Raw genomic sequence first — 27,606 nt, forward strand, 5'->3', positions numbered from 1 at the left:
TATGGGGTCAATACAAAGAACACCAGCCTCAGATTTGTGTACTGTGTTCTGTGGTAGTTTGGACTTAACATGTGTGACTCTCAAGTACAGACAGGAAGATGCAGTATGATCGTTCTGTAACTGGAACAGCTGCATACTTGATGAAGCTCACAAAATACATTCTGAGATACCTTGCTGTCCTTGATATGGAACATACACTGATCAGGCATAACATTATGACCACCTTCCTAAAACAGTTGTGACTCATCAGAGAATGGACATGGGCCTTCTGAGGGTGTCCTGTGGTAACAGAATGTTGTCAGTGGGGGGGCTTTGGGTCCTATGGGATCTAGTGAATTTGGGGGCCAGGTCAACACCTTATGCTGTTCTTCATGTTTTTTTTAGGTGTTCCTAAACCGTTTTTGTGTGTGTGTCTGTGTCAGGCTGCATCTTGCTGGAGATGGCTGCTGCCATCAAGGAGTGTCATTGCTATGGGGTGGGGATGTCTGGTCTGGTCTAGGTGGGTGGTACATGTCTAAGTAACATCCACATGAATGCCAGGTCTAAAAGTTTCCCAGCAGAACACTGTATTGTCACAAGATGGTCAATGTTATTCACTTCTCCTGTCAGTGGTTTTAATGATGTGTCTGATCAGTGTATGCAGACATTAGTTCCGTATTTGAAATGGAACAGTACTTACTTCAGAGGTACAGACAAGAATGCATATTGCTAAAAGCCTTTGTTCTTCTTCTTTCTTGTCTTTTTTGGTTCTTGCATATCTTTGTGTCTCACTGATCCTTATACAACAATGAAATTGTGTGAAAACCACTGACCAGACTTTTTGACACGTGTCTTGTTAACACCACAGACCGAGGTCACCAGTTTCCTGAAGAGAAGTTTTGAAGCACTGTGTGGCGGTGTCTCTGGCTGTCACCATCTTGGCAGTGCCTGCCTCTGCTTAACTCTCAGCTAATTCAACAAGCTTCTGCTTGCAAATGTCACTGACCTGCATTTTCTGATCAGATGTTTGAACAGGGCCGTCAGAGTGCCTGAGGGTGACTGATACTCTCTGTGGAATGTGTGTGTGTGACAAAAGTTGGGTGAAATTCACACAGTGAGGCTTTACACACTACTTTCCCTCACACATACAGTCATATAGAGGACATGATACATCAGATTTTGATTGCTTAATGTCTTAAATTACTCTATTTAGGAACCCGGAGTCACTGGCAACACTTGAGACAAGATAGGACGGGCTAGATGAACCTTAAAATTGTGATTGTGGTGGAAGCCAAAAATGTCATGAAACAAAAATGATGTAGAGCAAGTTTCCTCACTGAAAAAGCCCCAGGTGTGTGTTCTTTTTCCCAACGTATTTCGGCAGGTCCAACATTTGCTCGACTTTTGTTAAAGCCTTGAGAGGAGACGGAGGAAAGGGAGAGAAGTGGGAGGAAAGTTTTAAATAAAATGAGTTGAAATGGAAATTAAGAGAAGGGGGTTTGAAGGAGAAAGAGAAATGGAGCAGGTGGGTTTTTATTACAGTCATATTCAGTAATTACAGATCAGTTACGTTGTTGCAACAGTCTCTGCTAATCAAGACTTGCTGTTGTACTTATTCCACAAGAGCGTTGGCTGGATTAAAAGGAAAGTTTCACCAGTCTTGAAAATATTACCTTTCTGGCCAAGAGTTAGATGGAATGACTGATACCTCTCTCACACTTTTAATACGAAGCAGCAGCCGACTAGCTCAGCATAAAGATTGAGGTGGTGTAGCTATCCGAGCTCTGTCCAATGATTAGTTAAATTAAATGAATTAACATGTCATGTGTTGTGTATTTAATCTGTAGTGTGAATAATTCCAGAAAGCAGGAAAGAAAAGCGGGAGAGCAAACCTGCCTATTTCCCAACATGACAAACTTGTTCTTCAGTCTTCTCTGCGCGCGGTGTAATCTTCAACGGTGCAAAACTGGTGGGTGCCACCTCCGATTTCTATTGTTCCGCTTTGTGTTGATGGTGGCATTAGAGGTGGGAATTAACAGAAGGCGGAGGATAACATGAGATTACTATGAAGCGGAGAAAGATTATAGAAGCCGCAGACAGATGGAAACGCCTCGAGGTGAGCGCGTCTGTCTTGGTGTCTGTGTGTTTGGATAGCTCAGGGCCGGATGACTTATGCTTTGAGTAAAAGCCTGAAGATGCCAGGGAGCCCTGAAAGTCACTAATCTCTGAGACAGTTGTGTTTATCCTTTGACTGCTGCCTTTGTGTTCCAGTCACAGACGGAGCTGTTACACTGATCCTCTCCCAATTGTGAAAGTGTATCACCTTGTCCCCACGGTTGTTGATGTTATTACAGAAAGAGAGATATCTGGTTCAGTAATGGCTAAACGCGCACAAATCTGCATGACCTTTACCTAATGTCTCACATTCTCACCAGCACACTTGATTAGTCATAACGTGCCTTGGCCTTTAGTCAAAACATTGCTGGAGGCAGATTTCTGCTTGTTGCATGCTTTTCAGCAGCCCAGTGATAGCAGACTCACAGTCTGATAAGAAGCGAGTCTGGTAACTCTCTATTTGGATTTCACTACGGGACGTGTTTCAACCAATACAGAGGAAAAAATACATCCGAACGCGACTGGATTTGTACACAAATTCAACTCCATGGCACTCAGATGATGTGAATGACGACGTCGCTGTCACTCTTCTGTCCATTACACTATAAAGACCACCCAAACGATTTGATTGGTCCGGCACTTCATTGCCGTCAGTTCCTCAAGATGTCTCCAGGGTAGCGCTGTTGTCAGTTTTTGCTATTTTCTTTCAGTAGCTGTGTTGTTCGATAGGATGCAACCCAGATTGGATAATTGATCAAGATGGGTATGCCCAGAAACTGCTAACCTGTCCCAGCTACCCATCAGCAGCATGTTGTCCTGCAGTAGTACATACTGTGCTTAGTGAGTAGTACGTGGTGTGCTTGCTGAGTAACTGTGTTTGATGTTATCCTGCCATAATTTCACGTGCGGTGATGCCAGGTCAGCAAGATAATTTTACCTCCACTCTGCCTGCAGCTCTTCAGTGAAACCTCTGCGTTGCAGCATTTTTTTCAGCTGTTTTACTGGCGGTAGTCATAACAGGCGGTCACAACGCGCCCTGCAAGCACGGAGATCTGCAAGGCGCAGAGTACAGATGGGGCACTACTAGCTCCAACTTCGTTCGCATTTCTCCACTCTTGGCTCTTTCTATAAAGGCTCACCTGACACCAGTTTTCAGAGCGCGACTTCTGTTACATGACTCATGTAATAGTACTAGGATTACAGTGCAACACATTCCCGGTATGTCATTCTTTGCAATTGTAAATTTTTTAACCTTTATAATAAAAGAAGCAACACTCACATTAACCTTTAACATTAACCTTTTTTTAAAAAGGAGAAAGAAGGAAGAAGAAGGGGGATGAGGAAGAGTAGGACATGGGGGGGGGGGGGGGGGGGGTGGAGAAGAAGATGAAAGAGGAGGAGGAGAAGTAGATGGGGAAGGAGAAGCAGAAGGAGGAGAAGAAGAAGGAGATGGAGGAAGACGAAAAGGAGGAGGAGGAAGGTAAAAATGACAAAGAAGGGGAGGATGAAGAGAACAGAGAGAAGGAGGGGAAGGACAAGGAAGAGTAGAAGAAGGAGAAGGGGGGGGGGGGATGAGAAGAAGGAAGAGGAAGAAGAAGAAAGTGTACCTTAACTGAAATGTACTTATTTCCACTAAGGAAGAATCTGGATTTTTATAGCTCATTAGGCTATTCTGTTACTGGTCCGGCCCCCTTGAGTTCAGATTGGGCCGTATGTGGCCCCTGAACTAAGATGAGTTTGACACCCCGGCTATAAAGTAGTATTATTTGTTTAAATGCTTTTGCTACCGTTCAGTAGCTGTCCAGAAACCTACTTACTCCAGCTGCCGGGTTTCAGTGTGCGAAATTACATGAAAATGATACGTACTGTTACCTAAATAAGTCTTGAGGTTAGTCCAGCCCAGTCAGTCTCCTCGTGTCGTATTTTATGTTTTAATGCTTTCCTTTGCGAAGGAGGAGAGCTCGGTGGCAGCAGAGGTCGTATAAAATACAGCTGTGCTGCAGGGATTCAGGCTCCTTCCAGCTGGGACCCTTCATTCAGGGCTGTTAAGTATCAGGGGAAATGGAGGTCAACATTCATCATGCTTAACTAGTTTTGCACGGGTCATTTAAGCAAACAATTCATGTGCAATTCTTATGGATTGAAATTGACTCACAGTGTTGCGGTTAAAGCATGTGCATGTATAATAAATGATGCTGCACATGTAATATTTGAATTTAACGCCGTCACAGTCGTTCCTGCTGTAATCAGATTCTTCAAACTTCAGGAGCTTTAAATGAAGGAAAATGAGCAAGATTATCGCCTTCTGTCCCCACGTCAACCTTTCTTTTTGCAGTTTTGAACCCACCGCAGCACTCGTCTGCGTCTATCCGGGCAGTCAGGACATATCAGTGTTTCGCACAATAGCCGTAATGCAGTGTAAACATCCGCGATGGCTCTCGCAGCAGCTGTTCGTCTGTCGTCTCTCCCTGGCTGCTTTCCTTATCACTTGTTTCACCTCGATCACTCACTTTTCACACTACATCTCCCCCGCCTTCCACTGCTGTCTGTCCTTCACTGAAAAAAACGACAAGAGGACTTAATGTCTGTCCATTTTATAGATTTGTATTGACCATGGTGTTGCAAGTTATATCACAAATATCACAGAACTTGTGTTATTTCTGTAATATCTTAAAAAAATGGAATGCCTTTGTGTTTTGGAGAGTCAGTTACACAAAAAAAGCCATTTGAAGACCTCACATTGGGTTCCAATTAAATATAATGGACATTTTTTTTATGAGTTTCTGACATTTCTAGAGCAGACTGATTTACTTTTGTGGCTAAAATCGACGAGGGATTTCTGTAGCGGCATGCTTGCTCTGTTAGTGGTGATGCAGAGATCCGTTTTAAATACTTTTATTTTTCCTTTGCAAGACAAATATAGGGGATCTTAAATAGCGTTTTCCAGTATCTTACGTGTGAATATGATTAAAAGAATTCTGCGTTTGCCCTCAGAAGATACAACATCTCTAGCCCCTAACAGCCTGCTGCCTCCTAAAAACGTTCCCCTCAATTTACACTTTAATGGTTTAAACGTTCGTAACACGTCTCGGCCTCTTTTCCTCTCCCTCCATTATCAGAGCTCTCACTCGTAACGATCTTGAGCACTCAAGTTCACAGAGTTCATCTGTTGCAGGGGAAATTTGGCATCGCAAACAGACACCACATGCGTTCCCCGTTTTACGACGTTTAACAATCACAAACAGCCTCAGATATGCGTCGCTGTGATTTGCCCAAGAAACGTTTTCCATCTGTCTCCCAGCTGCTCCCTCGCTCGGCCGCTTTTCCGTCTCTCCCGCACACTTTCTCTGTCAGATTACGTGAAGTTTACGCTGCTGGCAAATTTATGTGTTGGGTAATGAGAAGATAAATGCCAAATGGTTCCAGTGCCAGGTAGTAATGTTAGCTATAAACACTGACATCTTCCACTTAAGCATTATTTGTAAAGCCTCCACAGGCAGTAGTCCTGCTTTGTCTTTATTTTGGAGTGGACATATTTAATATTTATATATTTGTTGCGTTTGGAACTAGAGCTACCTTGTCTGCATTCATATGAGTTTCCTGTCTGTGTCCACCTAACTTAGCTGAACTTAGCACAAAGCACCATTAAAAGTAAAACACCTAATTACTAGTCTGAATTTTGATTCGTTATAGATGTCTTCAACCTCACATAGTTAATAAAACCTGTAAATAAATGCAAACAATAGTTTCCAAATGTTATTTGCCTTTAAGGTGCCAAATATATCAGAAATTAAATTAAATTTGTTGAGATTTAAATTTGAAAGATGGAAAAAAAACTGACTAGACTACTTGTATTCATATTTTCCTGAATTTTACAGAAACAACTTGCCCTCATTGTGGTACCAGGCAAAAATAAAAAATGTCCGCTTAGTGAAATATTTGTACGTAAATGCAGCTATCAGGTGTCTTATCATGCACCGGTTATGATTATATAATCTGTACTTTTAAGTGAGATCCTTCAAGTTCAAGTCCAAACAGAGCTCAGCAGAGCAACGTTGCTACCGAAACTCCCCTGGCCGGCTGCGAGATGAGAGATGAAGTGATGCAAAGAGAAAGAGAAATGAAAACTTTCCCTCCCCTCCTTCAGGCTGTGAGCTGATCCCTCCTTACCCCACTGATCCCTCTGGCAAACAAACCGCTTGTTCTAATGACTCAGTGCCACTGGCCGGTAATGCCTCACAGGTTCGTCATCTATATTTTTCGCGTGCGGTTTATACAAGATGTTTGTGCAGAGTCACATGGCGAGAGATGCAGGCATGCATGCATGCACCTGAAAGCCTCTGCTGTTAGAATTCTGTCTCAGTACAATAGGTCGATTCGTTTGAAATTTGTGATCGTTGCAGTGATCAACATAAGAATGTGCGAAACACGTTAAAGCAACAGCCACAGGGAAGAGAGGGTTTAGCTCATGGTTGTGAAATATATAAATGCCCAGTAGCCTTAGGTTTGAAGTGATTTGTCTTATTCACATGTCATTTTGGTTCCCTTTGTTAAGCCAACAGCTACAAACAAAGGTACTTTTGAGTGCTTGTGCCGTTAATCATTCTTTGTTTTGAGACCATTTTTAGGACCTGTTCACAAGACGTAGCTTGAATAGAATGTCTAAAACTTAAAATATCAGTGTCGCCGTGATGTTAATGTCAGTGATCCATGCACCGCATACAATAAACTGTGCACAATAATGAAACATGTGGGTACTGGAACTCATCCAAGAATGTTTTGTAAAGTGACCCACTTCGAAATGTGTCATAATAATTCTGGCAGTAATCCTCTGCTGCACTTTGAGGATTAGACGATTTATGATGCTCAGTACTCTGTGATGGAACAAGTCCTGACTTCACCACGTTGTGTCCATGGCTAGTTCAGAGCTATGTGTGTTGCTAATAGTTTGTCAGTGTAGACTCATGTGACAGTTTAATAGCCGGCCTCATACGTGTGCAGCCGCAGGGCCTGGTGTTTACCCGGCAGGAGTATTTCGGACGTAACGCATCCTGAAAATTATCTTAGGCTTTGGGAATTTTGAGCGTTGGTGTCAGCTCTCTGTCAGTCTGAGAAACATCAAACACACAGTCGTCGTCTCAGCTGTGTGTATGTGGAGGTGTGTTGTTGTCTGAAAACACCTCTCGGGGTTGAATTTGCTGGACTATGAGCTAATCAGCCACAACATTAAAACCACTGACAGGAGAAGTGAATAACACTGAGCACCTTGTGACAATGTAACATTCTGCTAGGAAACCTTTGAACCTATCATTCATGTGGATGTTACTAAGACATGAACCACCCACCTAGATCAGACCAGGCACCCCCACCCCATAGCAATGACACTCCTTGATGGCAGCAGCCATCCCCAGCAGGATGCAGCCTGACACAGACACACACACAAAAACGCTTTCGGAACAACTCAAAAAACATGAAGAACAGAACAAGGTGTTGACCTGGCCTCCAAATTCACTAGATCCCAAACTGATCAAGTATCAGTGAGATGATCCACAGAGGCCCCTCCCCTCAACCCATAGGACCCAAGGGCCCCCACTAACAACATTCTGTTACCAGACACCACGGGACACCCTCACAGGGCCCATGTCCATTCTCTGATGAGTCACAACTGTTTTGGAGGCACAAGGGAGACCTACACAATATTAGGAAGGTGTAGGGTTGCAAAATTCCGGGAATTTTCAAAGTTGGAAACTTTCCATGGGAATTAACGGGAATATATGGGAATTAACGGGAATTACCGGGAATATATGGGAATAAACAGGAATAAATAAGAAATTTACAAAATTGAAGGTTGGCCCTTAACAGGGAACTTAAATATAGTTGGGGGGAATATATTGTAGCATAGTCTTGGCTAAAACAACCAGATTTAATGCAAGTACACTCCTCAATCACATGCACACAGCACACTGCTTACTGCAGGGCTATTGAGGCCATGCCCCCTACATGCACTGTGCATTCCTCCATCACATGCACAGGTGATTTCTTGAAGCCTGGAGGCCACACTTTTGAGCTCAAAGCACAAGACTATTGAAGCCACACATTTGAGCCCGCGGACTATATAAAGTCAAGTAAGTTTTGATAATATCATGGGGTAAATATATTTGATCTATAACGTTATTAATGTTTAACTTGCAAATATTAAATAAAAATTTATTAATACAGTAGCTAACTATCTGGTAAGTTAGGTGCTAAATGAAAGCTATTTTTCATTTCATTGACCATTTAAGAGGCTAGCTAATTATGGTGGTAGCTACCTCAAATTTGATGCTGTTTCTTCTGACTCCTGAAAGACGGTTTTCTGTAACCATACAAGAATTTATACATCAATTGTCATCCCATAATTCCCATAAATTCCCATAAATTCCCAATAATTCCCATAATTCCCATAATTCCCATGGAAAGTTTCTAATTTGGAATATTTCCAAAATTCCCCAGTTTAACTTCCCATGGAAAGTTTCTGGAAATTTACCGGAAATTTACCGGAAATCTTCCACCCCTTTGCAACCCTAGGAAGGTGGTCATAATGTTATGCCTGATCGGTGTATAGACACACAAAGGCTGAGGGGTTGCTGAGCCACAGGTGAAACTGATGATAGCAGAGCCCTCAGGAGAAACCAATTAGGGCTGAAGACTTCCATTGTTTGTCCACAAAACGAGCCAAATATGCTCTGTGACATGCATCTGAAACAACTTCTTCTCCTAAACACTTTGCATCTCATAGTAAAATTTCTAAAAGTCGCATTTTGTGAAACTGTTCTCCGTCTGTTTTCAGGCGGCGGTGAACGGAGGCACGCCCCCAGCCGAGGGCCTGTCAGAGAACGACAGCGGTGTGGAGCTGACCAATGAGAACAGCCCTCTGACCGCGGCCGAACCGCCCTCCCCCTTCAGCCCCAAACAGAATGGAGACGCCGCCTCCCCTCAAGGTAACTGGCACATCCACAGTGCATGCTGATCCAGGGTTTAGACAGTCACACATTTTTTAGAAAATGAAAGAAACACATTGTATTTGAAAATGAGGACACACTCACAGGAACAAAATACTCTTCCTAATACAAGGAACATTTAGACAGTGTTCAATTAATTTTTCCAGTAGTAAAGCTGCCCTCTAGGACATTGACATTAGGAAATGTTTGGTTTTATACAGTACATAGACCTGATTGGGTCTAAAGACAGTTTTCATAATAAATTATTCAAGAACTAATATTTGTTGGACTTAAATTTTAAAGTAAATTTAAGTACTCATTGAATATTTGTTGCCAAATGATTTCCCTGTACGTGGAGAAAGACTCCTAGCTGAGGTTTCCTTCAGGACAAGAAAAGAATCTTTGATTTCTCATCTCTTATGTCCTGATCGGAGGATCAGCCACATTGGTGGAAAAATGCTTCAGTGAGAGCAGAAGGCTCCAGTCAGTACACACTTCACCAAATCAGATTGATGGGGCGGTGTAAATCTTTGTTCAAAAAGAAAACATTAGCTCCTAATAACCATGTAAACACTTGATCTGATGGTTTCTCACTGGCTGAGGCTGCACATGTTTGGGGTGATGTCAGTTAAAGTGACGAGTTTCCAGGAGGAACAGAAACACAGAAGGAAGTAGCAAAACAACCAGTTTTTCAAACAAGTGCAGAAAGAAAAATGTGCAAAGTTGGAATCTTTTCGAAATGTGGCTCCATTCAAAGAAGTTGTTGGGAAAAAAGTACATTGGGCAAGGCCATTTGGTAAAGAAAGCTCAGTTCTGATTAATGTTTTGGGACATGTAAAGCCATGTATCTTTTCAGATCATTTTATTTCGTTAAGTCGCAGTCTCTGGTCAGAATGATTCAATCAGGTCCATGTAAATGTAGCCAGTCGCTCTTTCATTTCACATCCAGAATGCTGCAGTAAAGACATGAGTGACATGCTATCTCTTGAAAACATACCTCCGCCATCTGTCTAACCTTCTGTCGATCTCTCTCTCTCTCTTCTCAGACGGTCCGAGGGGGAGCAGGAAGAGGAACAGGAAGAGGTCAGAGGAGGAGGAAAGTACCTGGGACTCCTACAGTGAGGTATAAATACTGACACACAGACACCTTCGTGAAAGTTTGTTAATGAATCATTTTCTGTGGAAGTGGAAACTAAGGGGACTAAGTGTGTGGGTGTATTTCCAGGACAAGTCTTCAGGGGCGTCTCAGTTGGGCCTGAGACAAAGACCTCCACCCAGAACCATCTTCCAGGCCGGCCTCACACCGCACACACACACCAAGCCTCGCAGACAGAACCGCAAACAGGAGCACAGCATGCTGCAGGTAAACACACAAAGTTCAGCGCAATACAAACACGCACAATCCACCTGAAACGGCGTCCCGAGTCGCTGTAATGATTAAAAACACACAACCACACAGTGTTTTCCATTTGGCCGATCAGATGCAACATACATTTTCAGTCAGGCAGCTTTGCTCCTCGTTTGTGCTTCCGTGTTTGAGTCTCATTCAGCACATGTCAGAGAGATGCCCCGGGCCAGGATAAACACAAACAGAGCTGCGTGTTGTTTTGACCCAGCTTTGGTTCACAGAGTTGCAATGCAGTGCAAAAATGTAACCGACAGTTCAGTCAATTGAAGTTTGTTTTTATTTCCCCACTTCCTGATGTCTTTTTAAAGACGCCTGCGAGTAGAGTTTTAAGTTTCTAAAAACAAGTAAATCTGTAGAAAAGTTGTTTCAGCACTTTTTCACAGTTCCACACACTTTGTCATCCTTCATTTTGACCCTCTCCTTCCTTTTATTTATTGTGTTTGTGCTTATTGTGTTTTCCTCTTATTGGTCAGTGTCTGCCCTTTAGAAGACATTCTCAGAAATATAAAAAGAATTGCTTGGAATTGTCCTGCAAAAAAACTTACACATAACCGTATTTCTGTGTTGTTTTATACTTAACCTGTGATTTACTTTAAAACAGTGAATGATTGCAACTTCTCAGAACTCAAGGGGAAGTCTTCAGATGGTTTGGGCGTCACTTCAAAACCTGAAGATGTTTCATTTATTATATATGTCCAAAAAAAAAGCAGGACATCCTCACTATCAAGACGTTGTAGCCAGAGAATTACTTTATTGTCAGAAAGTTGCAGAGTAGATTATTTTTTTAATAGTGTTGTCTGAAATTGATGACTAACATGAGGCATTTTTTTATATCTGTCTTTACTTCTTGTAAACGGCATACAAACCTTTCCACCAGTGAAATTAAGTCTTCCCCACTGTGGGAAACCCATCCAACACAAAGTTAAAAGTGAAATGACAGCTCTGCAGTGATTCATCTGTGGGTGTGGGCTGAGGTAAAGAGTGCTTCTGAAAACTCGACGGTGGTATGAGGGAGGATAATCACAGCTGAATGAACGGAAATGCAGCGTAATTGCTGGTGTTGAGTTTCCTACTAAACTTAGATGCGCTCATCTCTCTTTTGCTCTCACGTGAACATTCACACAAGTCTAATTAAGCCTTCTCTCTCCCCCATCAGTGTGTCAGCGGCCCTCGGGTGGCCGTGGTTGCACCTGCCGCGGTCCCGGAGGCCCCTCGTCTGGAGCTGATGGAACAAGACTCCAAAGACTCTGCCCAGAGCACCAGCACCTCGTCCAGCTCCGAAACCCAGCCGGAATACAACGTAAGACAGTGTAATGACAAGTCAGTTCATGGAGCAAAAAGTATGAAAGGGAGAGCTCATTCACTCAGAGGGGTAGGTAGACGAGTTGGAAGATCTTCAAAGAAGTGAATGAAAACAAACAGGACACTTGAAGGTGCTGACTGATTACTGAACTAGACTTTTGTGGAAACGTAACTGTCACTGATCATCAGACGAGGTGCATTATAAAAGAAATATTGTATTATCTGAACTCAAGGCTCTAAAGCAGACATGTCAAACTCAATTGTATCCAGCCTGCAAAGTAATATTTTATATCTATCAGAATTGGCCTGCAGGTATTTTGCGTGCGCACCATTGATACTACAAATCCCACAGGCAAGACGTAGTAATGCTGTACCAGTTAGCAGACAATGGGCTAAATCTGTTAGCCTACTGTTCCACAGTAGCACACACGGTAAACAGAAAACTTCCTAAAATATAAATGACAACACCACTACAGCTAAACACCTGTCGGTTAACATACATGCTAACATACAGACACACTGAAAGTGCCCGCCAAATAACAGCAGCATGTTTAACACGGCCCTAGCATGCTAACTTAGCCCCATGGTTAGCTCATTTCTCTACCCTATAGTAACCACCACATTAGCCTCGCTAGTCTCATTTTATTCTGGCATCAGTTCAAAGTGTCGATAACAGCAAATTCATCCAACATACAGATAACGTTAGCAACCATACCATGGACTCTTAATCTCACAATGTCTTATGAAAAATAGCGTCGTATTGGCTCCAGTTGGTAAAACAGTCCGGAGAGAGTGTTTTGGACAACTGAACGTTTTATTCTAAATTTTTTATTATGGCTTGGAAAAAGTTAAATTCATAATTCTGTATGAATGATTTCTGATTGTGTCACATTTTATATAAATATCCATTCTGGGTGGCCCGTGATTTGGAGTCATTTTTTAATTTTGGCCACCTCTCTGACTGAGTTTGACACCACTGCTCTATAGTAACTGTCAAATGAGGCACTCGTCTACCAGGAGAATTAGAAAACAGCACTCTTATGTACACTTACAGATCATGTTAACTTTATTCTATTTGGTGAAAAGTAAAAAAAAAAATGTGGTGGGCCATGCATTTTCTACCTAGGCCTTCAAGGCCTGTCCTGAAAGCTTTCCCGGCTGGGTCAGGCTAGGCTAGCTCCGGGGTTGAGCAGCTTTTCCTCACAATATCCAGTTTTTCCTTCAAAGTCCACTGTGAAAATTATTTTTTAAGAGGATCTGCAACCAAATTGATAGCCTCTCCTCCTTCCGCCATCGTGGGTTCAAAAAATAGCTATAAAAACGTTAACAGGAACGACTTGCTTGTGAAGCTCGAAACACACGAACCGCTAGCTTGGCTTAATCTGCCCAGGCAGATTTCTTTGACTCCGGCAACACGTGATGGCTGAAATATGATTGGATAAAAACTCTAATGCAAAGTTACACTGCAGGAATCCCCGCAACTGAGAGACAGACATGAAATGAAAAGAATAGGCTATTGGGAAATATTTAATAAGATTAATGGGAAAAATATTAAAAGTTTAGGCCAGCAGAGAAGGCGCTGTGAATAATAAGGCTTGATGATCCAACAGCATCCAAACAAGGGAAATGCTACAAAAGAATACCACAGCAGAAAAATCCACTAAGAAGAAAACAAGGAATCCAAAAGAAGTCCAAAACCAATAGATAAGAACAAACAAACCATTGAGAGCACAAGGAAACCTGAGCCAAGTAGCAGGACTATGTATAGGGGGAAATGAGACATAGGTGAAACTAATGAGTGCGGAGCAGACAAGCAAAACTAACAGGAAGATGGGGATAAATAGCTTTTCAAAGTAAAACAGGAAAGACGTAGAAGAAAAGCCAAAGAGAAACTCAAGGAAGATTAAAAGAAAAGGTTCAGGAGTTCATATCCTGACACTCAGTATGTTTGTCTTTTTGTTTGACTTGCAGTAGTTTGACATATTCTTACAGACACAGTCTGCTTTCAGTTTTTACACTACCCATTACCTGTCCATCCATCATCTATCGCCCCTTATCCTGTAGAGGGTTGCTGATGCTCAAGGCTGTCCCAGCAGGCGGAGGCAGGGAGGCAGGGTACAACAGGCTGACAAACAGCCAATCACACTCACACCTGCGGCCAATTTAGAATCACATATCGACCTAATAAGCATGTGTTTGGACCGTGGGAAGAAACCAAAGCACCCAGAGGAAACACACTCAGGCACAGGGAGAACCTGTGAACCCCCACACTGTTAGAACTGCCCAGTACATTAACAGTATATTGATTAATCATGACTCAGTGGTCATGTGTTTGACTTTTGTAGGTTTGAGCTCTCTCTAGCTTCAAGGTTGTTGAAATACACAACAAAAATTTGGAATTGAACATCCAACCCTCATTAGGAAAAAAAAAAAGAGGCAGACAGTTCGATGTAGGAGAGACAGAATATTTTAAAATGGGGAAGTGGATGTTTGGCAGTGATACAAAGAGGCAGAGGGTAACTCCCGTCACTGAACCTCCTCCACCTGGCCTTGTGTTAGTGCAGGTGGCTGCTCACAGTGTTCAAAAACAGAAAAACACAGAGTCAGTCTGTGTTTGCTCTGTATCAATACTGTTATTCAGGTCATTTGAGCACCAGTGTGCACAGCAGCGTCTCAGTGTACGTGTGTGTGTGTCTGGAGGCTGCAGATCTGCAGGAACGCGTGTCCTCCTCTGCATGTCCCTGCACGGCTATGTTTACCTCCGCATGCACACGTCTGACGGGACATGTGCTTTTGTGTGTGTTGAAGTGCCCCGGTGTGTTTTCACTCAGTCCTGGCTGAACTCGGTGGAGCGTAGCATCCGTTGGTGCCTCCATTACAAATCCTAATGGGCTTTTCTGTCTTAAAGATCACATAGCCTTGGCTCTGCTGGGATTTGTCTGTAAGCGTCGAAATCCCAACTGCTCATAAAACTGCAACGTTGAAAAGAAAAACAAAGAAAATGTGAGTTATGCTATTATCAGTGATGATAATGCTCGCAAAAATGAGTGCAAAGTAAACAGCGAGAGTAAAGGAAACACTTAAACTGATCCATGCAGGAAAACGCCTACTTTAATTATTTGTTTTAAGACTGCCACATTTTAAAGATTATTAAGTACATGTAGTAGAAGTGTTCAACCCTGTGCTCTACACTTTTCTTTCTCAAACAAAACACTAAGCAAAGTCAAAATCTTTCGATCTGGGATTGCTGTCCATACAGTCTGTGCTTGCCACCTCTCCTTATTTCCATTTACATGCTCTAAACTAGTCTGAAAGATACAGGATTTTGTCCAAAATGTCTGTCTCAGTGCCTTTTTTTTTTTTTTCACAGTTGATGGAGTTGGTGTTTCCTATGTATTTTACACCTTTTCTTTTTTGGCATATTAATTCCAGACTGTTGTTTTCATTTTCTTGCCTTTTCCAGGTAGAATTTTTTTCAGTTTTGACAAAGTACAGATATCAGTTCAGATTTCTGTCTGGGTGTCCTCCTCCTTTTTTCACTGAGACAGAAAGACAGAAATATATTTCTGCCAAAACATGTGTCTTTTCCTTTCCTTTCTTCTGTTTATTTCAGGATCAACGAGACATGTCTTGCATCAGCTATTAGTGCTCACTGTTTCTTTCCTCCTGTGTCACTGTCTAGGACAACAAGGGATTTGGAATTGGCGACCTGGTTTGGGGGAAAATCAAGGGCTTCTCCTGGTGGCCGGGCATCGTGGTGACGTGGCGAGCCACGGGCAAACGGCAGGCCAGCCATGGCATGAGGTGGCTGCAGTGGTTTGGAGACGGCAAGTTCTCTGAGGTGAGGAGGGGAAGGAAAATAAACAGAGTGACTGAAGGAGGGAGAGAGAAATCAAGTCCTGATCTCAGACTGTGTGTGATTCCTCTCCAGGTTTCAGCAGACAAGCTGGACTCTATCACTGCCTTTCCCAAGTTCTTCAGCCAGGCTTCATACACTAAGCTGGCTTCCTACCGCAGGGCCATCTTCCAAGCACTGGAGGTAGGTTTCAGGGTGGAGCAGATGACCTCAGTGGTCCTTTTGGCAGTACAGATGAATCAGATTCACCCCTAACTGTCATGTGTTTATCATTGCTTTTGCAGCCTTAAGCCTAGGGATATATGCAGGACATATGGTGTTTCTACTTTTTCACTGGTGTGTCGGCATCGTTCTGTAATTACACCTCTAAATCGCTGGTTGGCAGCTAGTGTTTAGTTACACTGTGGTCCTTAAACAATGGTTTATACTGAGAGGTTAAAAAATGTTGAACAACAGTTACTTACTGAAATCACTGCAACTTAGAAAAGAAAGTAGAAGTTATTGTAGATGGTGTGTTGGAAACACAGTTTTTACCGTCTGCACCAGGCTACGCCGTAGGCTACGAAGCTAAAGATCTGACACTGAACCATAAATCTGGCCTTACGCATCTGATAAAAGCATCCATCCTCTTTTCAGAGATTACAATGAACATTTTATTGTTTGAGCATTCACAGAGAAAGAAATTAGACATGTCAGATGTAAAGTTTATAAAATGACCTGTACCTCAATGAAAAACAGAATCAAATGACTCTTTGCATGTTAATGTGTTTTATTCTTTTGCGTGACACCTATTTAATTCTGTTTTGCTGCCATTTGTTTATCTGCTTTCACCTTTTCACCATCAGTGTTTATTTCTCCCACATTGTGTCTCTGTCTCAGATGGCCAGCGTCCGGGCGGAAAAGACGTTTCCTCCCTGCGAGTCAGACAACCCCGAGGACCAGGTCAAACCCATGCTGGACTGGGCCAACGGCGGCTTCCTGCCCAAAGGAGAGGAGGGACTGAAACCTCGACAGAGTGCCGGTAAGCACGACAGTTTGAGCAGTGCTGTTCATCGCAAACAGGCTCCACGTTTTCTACTGAAATGAAAGTAACAAGTGATGAGTATGAGTGTGATTGTCTCTGCAGACAGCAACCCTCTGGACCACCAGGTCCTCGATGTTTCCCTGCCCGAGTATTTTCCCAGCGCGAAACGACCCAAAGTCAGTCTGTGTAAGAGCAAGGCCGCACCTGAGGAGTCCTACAGCAGAGGTAGAGGTCAAAGGTCAAGCTCACTAATATTTTAGAGACGTGCAGTTTTAATAATGGAACATTTTCTTTGTGTTAATGGAATCAGTCATACGTACCATCTGATGCTACGTTTTTAAAACTCAAAGTATTTTTTTTCTTCTTCCTTACTTCTTTTTTTATCTGTTAAGGAACTAAAATACAAAGTTTGTTGTATTCGTTTTGGGCTTTAATTTGTGTAACGGGTTGATATATCCTTCATTTGTTTTTAACCTTGTCCCTCTTCCTCTGTCAGAACAAATGGTGAATGAAGTTCTGAAGAATAAAAGAAGTATAGAAGGTAAAGACTTTGTTTTTGTGCTTAGGAGTGAATGGATAACCTTTGAACTATTAACGCTGAGTTAACCTCTACCTTTTGAACTGTGCGTGTGTTTTGGCAGAGTTCTGTCTGTCTTGTGGAAAAAGCAGAGCAGCAACCTACCACCCGCTGTTTGAAGGAGGCTTGTGCCAAACATGCAAGGTAGAGCAACGAGACACTTTTGACATTAAATAATAGATCAAAAAATATCTGAAAAAGTCGTACATTCATACCTTAAGGCGAGATGCTTTTACAGACGTCTCCGGAGGCTCCAGTCCAACTGTAACTTATATTCATACAGCATCCTCAAACAAAAGTTCAGCCAAGAATACTGAAATAACCCAACACACACACACTAATCATACACCTGTATCAGATGAGCCGTTGATTATATGATTGGTCTAAAGCCAGGATTTGATATAAGTCATAAAGCAGATTCATTTATGTGTTGACATTTTTAGCGGTTTTAGAGTCCTGGGAGGAGTGGGAGGAATGTGAGGTGAAATGAACTGAGATTAGACATCTGTGATGTTTGTACAGAGTGTTTTTTATTGTTTTCAGAAGGGCTCATCAGCTGCAAAATGTCCAAAAAACATTGTACATGATGCAGGTGGATTATGTTACACGTACCTCAGCGAAAAAGTTGTTCGAAGTCTTCCTCCTCTTCTACCTGGATCTACCTGGACATGTCTGATCAAAACCACCTTGTCTATTACACTTTCTTGGACTCCTCGACAAGAAATAAAAACCAGAGTTAGCGTGCAGATCCTCAAAATGTGTGCGTAGGACCTGCTGTTCCTAAATTTAAACCACCATAACCATCATATTTGCACTTCAACATTACAATGTGCCTTTAAATAGACACTTAGATCAGAATAAAAAGGATAAAATACCTTTTAAAACCCTTTATAATAGGGTAACAATTATAAAATTAAAAATGATAAAATACATATGATTAAATAGGATACAAATATTAAACACATTTCATTTAAAACAGGATATAATTATAAAATCCCTTAAAAACAAGATAAAAGGGATAAAATACCTTTATAAAAACCTTACAATTGGATAAAAATGATTAAAAAAAAATACTTTATATCAGTTCAGATTTCTGTTAAACTTCTATGGTCTAACTTTACAAGCTGGGAACCACTCTCCAGATACCGGCTCATCTCTGGCAGCTGGGGATTTTCCCAGGAAAAAACAACCAGACGCTGCGTGCTAAGATCAACAAATGAAGAAACTGTGATAAACTGGAAAAGAGTGATTAGTTTACAACATTATGATCTGCACAGGAGGCAGGAGCCGGCAGGCTGAGTGGATACTTAGTGGAGGCCGGAGGACGGTACTTTGACCATAGTTCATGTCAACAGAGAGAAGTGGGAGGTTTTAGTCTCGAACTTTGCCCTGAGTTTCTTGGAAAAGTGGAATAGATGAGATCTGCTTTGACAGTGCCTCTCACTGTACCAGATATTTAATATTATACTTAATATTATATCAGTCATTTAGAGGTTGGGTCTCTTCCAGGCCAGTGTTGATTTAGAACCAGACGCCTCAGAAATTTCTAAAATGTGTGTGATGAATTGGGAAGATGATGAAACAAAGACAGAGAACAGATCTGGTGCTTTGTTTGAAGTCTGTCATGTAGAATTGTGTTATGAAGTGCTCTGTTTGTTTTGTTTAGGACGTGTACCTGGAGATATCCTACATGTACGATGATGACGGTTACCAGTCGTACTGCACCGTGTGCTGCGGAGGTCGAGAGGTTTTGCTCTGCGGCAACGCCAACTGCTGCAGGTCAGGCACACATAACGAAACATTACACAGAATACATCATCTCCTCTTTCTCTGCTGTGTGCGCACTCACATCCGCTCCCCTTGCTCCCTCCAGGTGTTTTTGCGTGGACTGTCTGGACATCCTGGTCGATCCGGGAGCGTCCAACAATGCCCGGTATCTAGACCCTTGGCGGTGCTACATGTGCCAGCCGCTGCTGCAGTACGGCGTCCTAAAACGACGGCACGACTGGAGCCTCAAGCTGCAGGAGTTCTTCGCCAGTGACAACGGACAGGAGTTTGTGAGTTGATGCTTTTGAAATGTGCATCACTGGGGATTCCTCGTTTATGACTTTATATGAGAGCTCCCAGCCTGGGGTTAGGTTGCAAGTTAAATGTTTGGCATCATGTTGTTGTACCTGGGATCATGTTAAGAAGATGCTGCACAAATTATATGTTTATTGGAACTCTAACTGCAGCTTATGAGACAGTGTGTTGGAAGTAATCACTTCTACTAGTGTCATTTTCAGCCATGACAGTCTAACTTTGTCAAGCTGTTAAAGTTCAACATGTGTAGGAAAATGCTTGATTCTACATAGATACATCATTTTTAAATTACTTCAGAAAGAGATGAAATGGAGAGAATTTGAGTATCAAAATGAAAAGTTTGCCATCATTGGAAACCAGGAGGAGATATTTTTTCCCACTCCACAGCCCTGAATGTGATTTGTTAATATTCCCTCCGCTCATCTTCCAGGAAGCGCCCAAGATTTACCCAGCAGTCCCTGCAGAGCAGAGACGACCAATCAGAGTCCTCTCCCTGTTTGACGGCATCGCCACTGGTGAGGATCAGTGTGTGTGTACAAGGAGGATTTTAAAAAGAAACGGTAGCATTGTTGTTGATTTCTGTGTGTTTCTGTCCACAGGCTACCTGGTTCTGAGGGACCTGGGCTTTAAGGTGGACCAGTACGTGGCGTCCGAGGTGTGCGAGGACTCTATCTCAGTGGGTGTAGTCAGACATGAAGGAAAGATCCAGTACGTCCATGATGTCCGGAACATCACCAAGAAAAATGTAAGATAGGTGTTTGTGTTTGGCATCATTTGACTAGCTGCATTTAATGATTTTTGTTTTTCTCCCTGCGAACACATTAAAACTTCCAATAAGTTTAGAAATTAGAAAGGAGAGCCCAGGGAGGAGTGTGGATCAATGTTTCTTCTTTCTTATCTGTGTGTTGACGCTGTCAAACAAGGTTAATCTTAATTATCCTTAATTATCTACAGGAACGTCTCTTCTTGTTTGCTGGCAAATGTCCAATGATCACAAATCAGTTTCTTATTTCATACAGTTATGAACCACTGTGGCAACTGACAAACCTTCTGTTGCTCATACCGGTCTGTCCTGATCATACCGCAGCGTCTCATGATTAACTGAAGCAACACACTTCCGCCATACTCTACACTAAGGCCCTGTTCAGACCGTTATTCAAGTAATCTGGCAAGTGGCCATTTTATAGTGCAGGTAATCCAGGATGCGTTTAAGTGATCTGATCTCAGACCACATTTGGTGGTGGTCTGGGGCGCATTTGACTAAGACACAATGCATCCCCCACTCAGCAGGGGTCCTCTTCATTAGTAATAAGAGCCTTTTAAAAGTAAATTTAACTAAATAATAAATCAATCTAAACAAGAATTAACAAATGAAATGATTCAACATGAGTAGGCTGTGTGTTATTCCTCATCAAACAGCATGTGGTTGATTATCAGTGGGGTCATAATCATATATACAAAGCAGCCATATTGAGTGAAGTTGATATATATTCTCAGCAATGACTGGTGTCTTTATTTACCTTTAGAACTGGAGAGCTTTCTGTTACTGATGCAAACAGTGCAGCAGTGAAATAATTGAAGCTTCCAGATCTAAAATAACTAACATTATTAACAGTGTAGAGGTCAGTAAATAAATAACAACAACATACACCGATCAGCCACAACATTAAAACCACTGACAGGAAAAGTAAATAACACTGACCACCTTGTGACAATTCAATGTTCTGCTTGGACCTGGCATTCATGTGGATTTTACTTAGACATGTAACACCCACCTAGACCAGACCAGGCACCCCCACCCCATAGCAATGACATTCCTTGATGGCAGCAGCCATCCCCAGCAGGATGCAGCCTGACACAGACACACACACACAAAAACGCTTTAGGAACAACTAAAAAAACCCATAGGACCCAAAGGCCCCCACTAACAAGATTCTGTAACAAGAGGCTCCCTTGTGCCTCTAAAACAGCTGTGACTCATCAGAGGATGGACGTGGGCCTTCTGAGGGTGTCCTGTGGTCCAACACAGTATTAGGAAGGTGGTCATAATGTTATGCCTGATTGGTATGTGTGTGCTTTCAGTATATGAGAACACAGCTTGTTCCAAACTTTGTGTCCCTTCCCCAATTCTTCATATCATAACACACATACAGTGGTTCAGATACAGCGGTAGGGATTTATTAAAGACAACAGCTGATATAATATTCTAAGGTGCCCTTAATGCTGTTGCCGTTTATTTGCATGCAGAGTGCAAAACTGAGATTGGATCTTGAGAGCATTTTAAATGTCAGGTGTGAACACAGTATTTTTAGTTGCTTACTTGCCCCAAAAGACAGCTGAACCTCTATATCTGCAGCCCTAATATTTGACACAGGGAAACGATGCTGAGTTAACAGGCAGCGTTAATGACCCTTGAAGCAGCTGCTTTCTTACACTCGTTTAGCTGCTGTAGGTAAATCAGAGCACTCAGAGTAGCTAACCTGATGGTGGCTGTGATGCAGAGTTTTGTTTGCAGGCAAAAAAGCATGATGAAAAACTAATTTGTAGTTTTTATTTAATGTAGATTACAACTCTACGCATGCAATTATAGTTTGTAATCATGCTTTCCATTGACACACTCAGACAAACACACGCACACACACCAAACAGAGGCCGGCAGCTGCAGTGATGTAGTTCAGACCAGAGGACAAAGCAGCTTCAGCCTCTGTAAATCCCCCTAAGAACCCTTTTACTTGTTTGTCACGGTGTGTGTGTGGATGTGTGAGTGTGTGGGTGTGTGTGTGCGCCTGATCCTGATCCTACTCTTCTCTATTAGCTGTTATGTAAGAGATTAATAAGACCACCTCCAACTCCTGTTCTCTTTCTGTCTCCCTCTTTCCCATTTCTTTTTTTCTTTCTCTACCTTCACTGCTTTGATTCCTCCGCTCCCGTATTGTCTTCGGCCTCTGAAAGGACTCTCGTGTATGGCTAAGGAGGAGTTTGTGTTTGAAAGGGTGAAAGGGGACAAAGGGTGAGCAGATGGGAAAGCTCCGACGGTGTGTTAAATTAATAGTCATGTGTATGTTGCTGTTTGAAGGAATGATGTTTAGAGCGGAAACGATTATAAGCCAATCAGATCTACCATTCAAACTATTGTATATTGAATATTCCCTTAAGTCACTGTTTCAAACCTCTTAAATAGGATAGTATCTTTTTTTTTTAATTATTATTTTTTTATTTCATTTTTGGACTGCTCCTCGGACAAAACAAACAAAATGAAGACGTCAGCTTGAGTTTAAAAAAAGTTCTTATATCTAATAATTATTACAGAGAACCAGCATCTTAATTTGTGCATATACTCAACAGACATTGTAGATCAGCACAGCAAGACATGATTCCCAGTACTAAAATCTAAGTGTTTCTCAAGTGAGATAGAGACAGAAAAAAAATGGTTGACTGCTTTGTTGGTGCAATGGCTGTGTCTCCCTCTGTCTAACACACGGTGGTGCTGTTTGTCTCGCTCAGATTCTGGAGTGGGGCCCATTTGACCTGGTGATCGGAGGAAGTCCCTGCAACGATCTCTCAATCGTCAATCCTGCAAGAAAAGGCCTCTATGGTAAGCACCTGTCATATGGATTCCTGTTATAGACATAAAATATACAAATGGTATGAAAGAGGTGTTGGATTGCCACTTATTCAAAGTTTAATTTGAGCACTTTCTATTCATTTAATAGCCTCAATAACTAAGTGTCTGGGAGTGAATGGAACAGGTGAATTAAGTGTGAATTTAACAACTAGATGATTACTCTGGTTACCTGAAGGCTTTTTCTGGTGCTTTCCTATTACATGAAACTACTCAGATTTTATTTTTGTAACACAAAATGGTCAGTTTCAAATATAGGGACTCCCTGTGCAGGAGCACTGACGCGAGCTGATGTAATTTTCTTGTTGTGGTGTGGTTGTGTTGCTATAGAAGGCACAGGGAGGCTGTTTTTCGAGTTTTACCGACTGCTCAGCGAGGCCAGGCCCAAAGAAGGAGAGGACCGGCCGTTTTTCTGGATGTTCGAGAACGTGGTCGCCATGGGTGTCAACGACAAGAGAGACATCTCCCGGTTCCTGGAGGTGAGTCGCATGGATGAAGATAGAAAACCAGCACTGTTCTTCTCAGAAACTGAATACACAAGTTTTTCCTGAACCCCTGAATCCTAATTATAGACCAACGTGTTCAAATATTCATAGATTAAAACAGCTATACAACAAATGGTTGTTCTAACTTACATTTATCTGAAATTGTACCTGTGAGAATGAATTAAAAAACAGGGAAATGGGTGAGAACGGTTTAAATATTAAGAGTACTGTGAACCTGTGCGTAAACATTGTGTGTCTTCTTGCAGTGTAACCCTGTGATGATTGACGCTATTGAGGTCTCTGCTGCTCACCGAGCCAGATACTTCTGGGGGAACTTGCCGGGCATGAACAGGTAAACAGTTAACATGAGAAACACACTCCTGATTCCTGAAGAATCTTTACATAAAGATCTGCTCCGAGTGAACAACAGCAGCATCTCAGGCTAAAATGTGCTGGAAGCTACAGAAATGATCAAATTCACATTCAGCGCGCCTGTTTGCAGATATAATATAAACAGAGCTCAGGACTAAATGTAACAACTCCTTTCTGGTTCAGGCCTCTGTGTGCCTCAGGGATGGACAAGCTGGAGCTGCAGGACTGTCTGGAGCACGGCAGAGTCGCAAAGGTTGGTTACCAGCACATTTAATTTGATCTCAGGAAATTTTAAAGAAACGTTCACGTGGACTCAAGGATGAGCTGCCATAAATGGCTGGTTAAAGGTTTTTCACTCGCAGATTTGCCGAATGTCAGTTTGTTTGCATTGTCTGACTGTGCATTTGTTGTCTTGTAGTTTGGTAAAGTGCGCACCATCACTACTCGCTCCAATTCCATTAAACAGGGAAAGGACCAGCACTTTCCTGTTTTGATGAACGGGAAGGAGGACATACTGTGGTGCACTGAGCTGGAGAGGTGAGCTGGAGACACACACACACAGACAGAGTCACATCAGGACTCTTCATGTTTTATAATAGATCTGAATGCTGTTGTGTTTTTGTCCCTGTGCAGGATTTTCGGTTTTCCTGTCCACTACACAGACGTGTCCAACATGGGTCGCGGTGCCAGACAGAAGCTCCTGGGCCGGTCCTGGAGCGTCCCAGTCATCAGGCATCTGTTCGCGCCGCTCAAAGACTACTTCGCCTGTGAATAGACACCACCCATCGCCATCACTTAAGAACTCACACCAACTTTTCCTCCAGTTTCACTTCAAATCAGTGTAGCAGGGAAACAGTGAAAGTAGCCGTTAGTTTGGATCCACATGACACACACTAACACAGAAAGACAAATGCAGCAGGAGTGAGCACCTTAGCTGTGTTTTATCACTACCCTAGAAAGAGAGTCAGAAACAGGGGGAAGATGAAAAGTCGGGAGAAAGTGCAGCCAGCCCCCATCACTGATTCTATCATTCTTAATGGAGGCTAATATCGTAAGTCACCTTTCAGGTGGTTCAGTTTTGCTTTATCGTTTAACACTAAAACTGGACAAGGATTTTAATACAATGTAGGTTTCTTTTAAAAATGCCCTCGCAAAACTTTTAAGTTGAGAACACTTAGTAGTTGTGGGAAACAACTTTTTAAACAGCTTTAAATTGTCAAGTCATTCGGACAACGATTACTTGGCCGATGATACAGGCTGTTAATATAAATCAAAAACACTTACAAGCTCACTTGAACCAAAGTCAGGCGATGGTCACTTTTCAGTTAACAGATGGTCCAATCTATTTTCTGTAAAAGGGTTGCTTTCATTGGTCTCAAATTGGTCTTTCGTTGTCCAGGTTTCAAGATCATAAATATATAAACTGTACCGCACATTAAAAGTCAAGCGTATCCCGGTTTTAGCTAAGGAAAATTAACTAGTATCCAATGACAAAAGTGCTGAGAGCTCTGAAAGCTCATAGTAGTTCTGTCTGTTTAAACAAACTAATCTGCCATTTGTCTTTTTCAAACTGTTTTATTAAAACACCCTAAAGCTGCCTGAAAGACCAATGCAAGAATCCCTCTGTAGGAAAATACTCTGATCAGTGGAAGCTAGTGGACCAGACGCTAACCAGGAAAGGAGACAGGATTTTGACTTTATATGGTAGTCATTTGTAAAAAAAAAAACAAAAAAAAACAACAACTATATTTTTTACTTGTTGTCTGTTATTGCTTTTATATGAGCAACGTAGCTTAGTTTAAAAAAAGAGAAAAAAGTTTTTATCAAAGAAGATCTTAAAATGTTTTTGTATATTTAGTGTTTTTTATTGCGATTTCTCCCTAATAGCTACATACAAATACTTGAAACAAGCCAATGCAAAAACAAATATGCTTTTTTTTATATCCTTCATCAACCATTCCACACAGGAATGAAAGAGATGACATTCATCTAACTGTACATTTCAGATATTATCTCAGAAATACAAGGGCTACAGTTTATTGTAATGGGTGGATGCCAGTGTCTCCACGTGTAGCTGATCTTGGGTGAAATTCAGGACAAAATGCAGGAACGAGGAGAAAATAATGGGAAACACTGCTGAACACATTATTTTTGTGAACTAGCACTGACTACTTTTTGAGTTTGAGTTTTTCCAAAAAGAATTGACTGCCATGAAAATGTTACTGTACTTCATTCTGTGTGGTGCCCATGTTTTGGTATAACATTGTTTTAGTAAATAATTCAACAAAGTAAATGTGACCGACTCTAAAGTGTGTGGTAGGCGTTCAGTGCCTGTTTTGCAGTGAGACTTCCACTGCTAAATGTTCATCAGTCAATCGTCTACTGGTCGGTTCCATTTCTGAACACTGTGTGCTTAAGCATGTTCACCAGACAGTGCTGTAAATGTTGAACGGTTTATTTTTGTAATAAGTCTCTTCACCAAACTTACAAAAGCATAGTCCTTTGAAATACCTTTGATAACTACAAGACTTTTAAATGCTGTTGGCTGTCACCAAATCAGACTAAATGGGCATTACCTCAGACAAAAGGGCAACTGTACGTCACTTCTCTTAAAGGGTCTGTTTTGTGAATATATATACTGCAGCTGTCTGATCCCATGTGCCCTGTAAATATGGTAACGTGTATTTTATCACTGGAACCTTTTTTTATTTTTCCACTTGATATTTTGCGTACTGTATCGATAGAAAGGTTTACAAGTGTTTGACCAAGAACTACATTATTTTTTTAACACACAAATGCACAAGCCTTCGTAAATAAATGTTTTGTTTTTTTTTTTACTATCATGTTTAAATGACCAGTTCTTTTAGGGATGTAATACTTCTCTATGGTGCTTAAAATGACCCTGAAAGTGCCATCAGGAACCATTTTCTTGTACTTGTCAAGCCTGATTTTCAAGTCATTTAAAAAAACCAAAAAGTAATTGTTTACATGCTTCATTCATACTGCTGATCTTGTTGAATGTTATGCTTGAAAACAGTACGCAAAAAAAAACTTTTTTTTGTAACTGCTCTTTTAAGACATTTTATATTAGATTTATAATATAGTATATATTAACACAGTATAAAGCTTGCTTGACATTTGTAATGTTTGAGTATAACATAGACCATAATAATCAATAGTTTTTTGACATCTTGTGTTATTTAGAGGTAAAAAAAAATTGAGCGTGTATTTGTAGGCTTCCGTGTGAATGATCATTTCTCAGAGGTTGTTTTTACGTTAACCGTTTTATCAGAATCACGTTTTTGCTTATGTCTGATTTTTTATGAGTCTCAAGTGCAAAAGCATCTCAAAAGAACAGATTCAGTGCTATTTTTATATTTTATTTGATTGTTAGAGGAAAACATTGATGTGTTTTTTCTGTTTGTGTACTTCGTATAGCAGCCTACTTATATATAATTTGTACTCAATAAAAAATAAAAGAAAAAAACCCTGCCAAAGACTGAACAGTCTGTGGTGCGTCCATTTTTGTTTGTAAAGATGAATAATGCTGAATAGTATTGTTTTCATACTTGTTAATCCACTTACCTAACAAAATCATTCTGTATCACAGAAATAACAAATTTACATAGCTTATAAAGTGAATTGTTTATAAAATGCATCTGTCAAACATCTCTCAAAAGAAAGTAAATACTGAAACACTAATAATTATATGACAAATATCTTAAATGTTTTATCTATTATCTATATTGACTTATTGACGTATTATTAACTTAAGCAATTTAATGAACAGACAATTAATAATTT

General features: G+C 41.4%; 1 protein-coding gene across 2 annotated transcripts in view; it reads left to right on the forward strand.

The window, feature by feature from the left end:
• The window catches only part of dnmt3bb.1 (DNA (cytosine-5-)-methyltransferase 3 beta, duplicate b.1), a 36,883-nt gene extending 9,583 nt beyond the window's left edge, over positions 1 to 27,300 (forward strand). Inside the window, exons 3-22 of one of the 2 annotated variants that reach the window (XM_084553770.1) lie at positions 8,924 to 9,074; positions 10,121 to 10,197; positions 10,300 to 10,437; positions 11,639 to 11,782; positions 15,467 to 15,625; positions 15,716 to 15,823; positions 16,520 to 16,661; positions 16,767 to 16,889; positions 17,161 to 17,205; positions 17,306 to 17,385; positions 18,908 to 19,020; positions 19,115 to 19,298; positions 19,754 to 19,838; positions 19,923 to 20,068; positions 22,828 to 22,918; positions 23,276 to 23,424; positions 23,697 to 23,782; positions 23,986 to 24,055; positions 24,221 to 24,339; positions 24,436 to 27,300. In XM_084553770.1, coding sequence (XP_084409896.1) covers positions 8,924 to 9,074; positions 10,121 to 10,197; positions 10,300 to 10,437; positions 11,639 to 11,782; positions 15,467 to 15,625; positions 15,716 to 15,823; positions 16,520 to 16,661; positions 16,767 to 16,889; positions 17,161 to 17,205; positions 17,306 to 17,385; positions 18,908 to 19,020; positions 19,115 to 19,298; positions 19,754 to 19,838; positions 19,923 to 20,068; positions 22,828 to 22,918; positions 23,276 to 23,424; positions 23,697 to 23,782; positions 23,986 to 24,055; positions 24,221 to 24,339; positions 24,436 to 24,577 — 2,352 coding nt within the window. In that variant the 3' untranslated portion in view covers positions 24,578 to 27,300. The remainder of the gene's footprint in view (positions 1 to 8,923; positions 9,075 to 10,120; positions 10,198 to 10,299; positions 10,438 to 11,638; positions 11,783 to 15,466; positions 15,626 to 15,715; positions 15,824 to 16,519; positions 16,662 to 16,766; positions 16,890 to 17,160; positions 17,206 to 17,305; positions 17,386 to 18,907; positions 19,021 to 19,114; positions 19,299 to 19,753; positions 19,839 to 19,922; positions 20,069 to 22,827; positions 22,919 to 23,275; positions 23,425 to 23,696; positions 23,783 to 23,985; positions 24,056 to 24,220; positions 24,340 to 24,435) is intronic. The other variant, XM_084553771.1, reaches the window with a different exon arrangement.
• Positions 27,301 to 27,606: the final 306 nt, after the last annotated feature.

This window comes from Chelon labrosus (assembly GCF_963514085.1).
Source record: "Chelon labrosus genome assembly, chromosome: 10".
Lineage (NCBI taxonomy): Eukaryota > Metazoa > Chordata > Actinopteri > Mugiliformes > Mugilidae > Chelon > Chelon labrosus.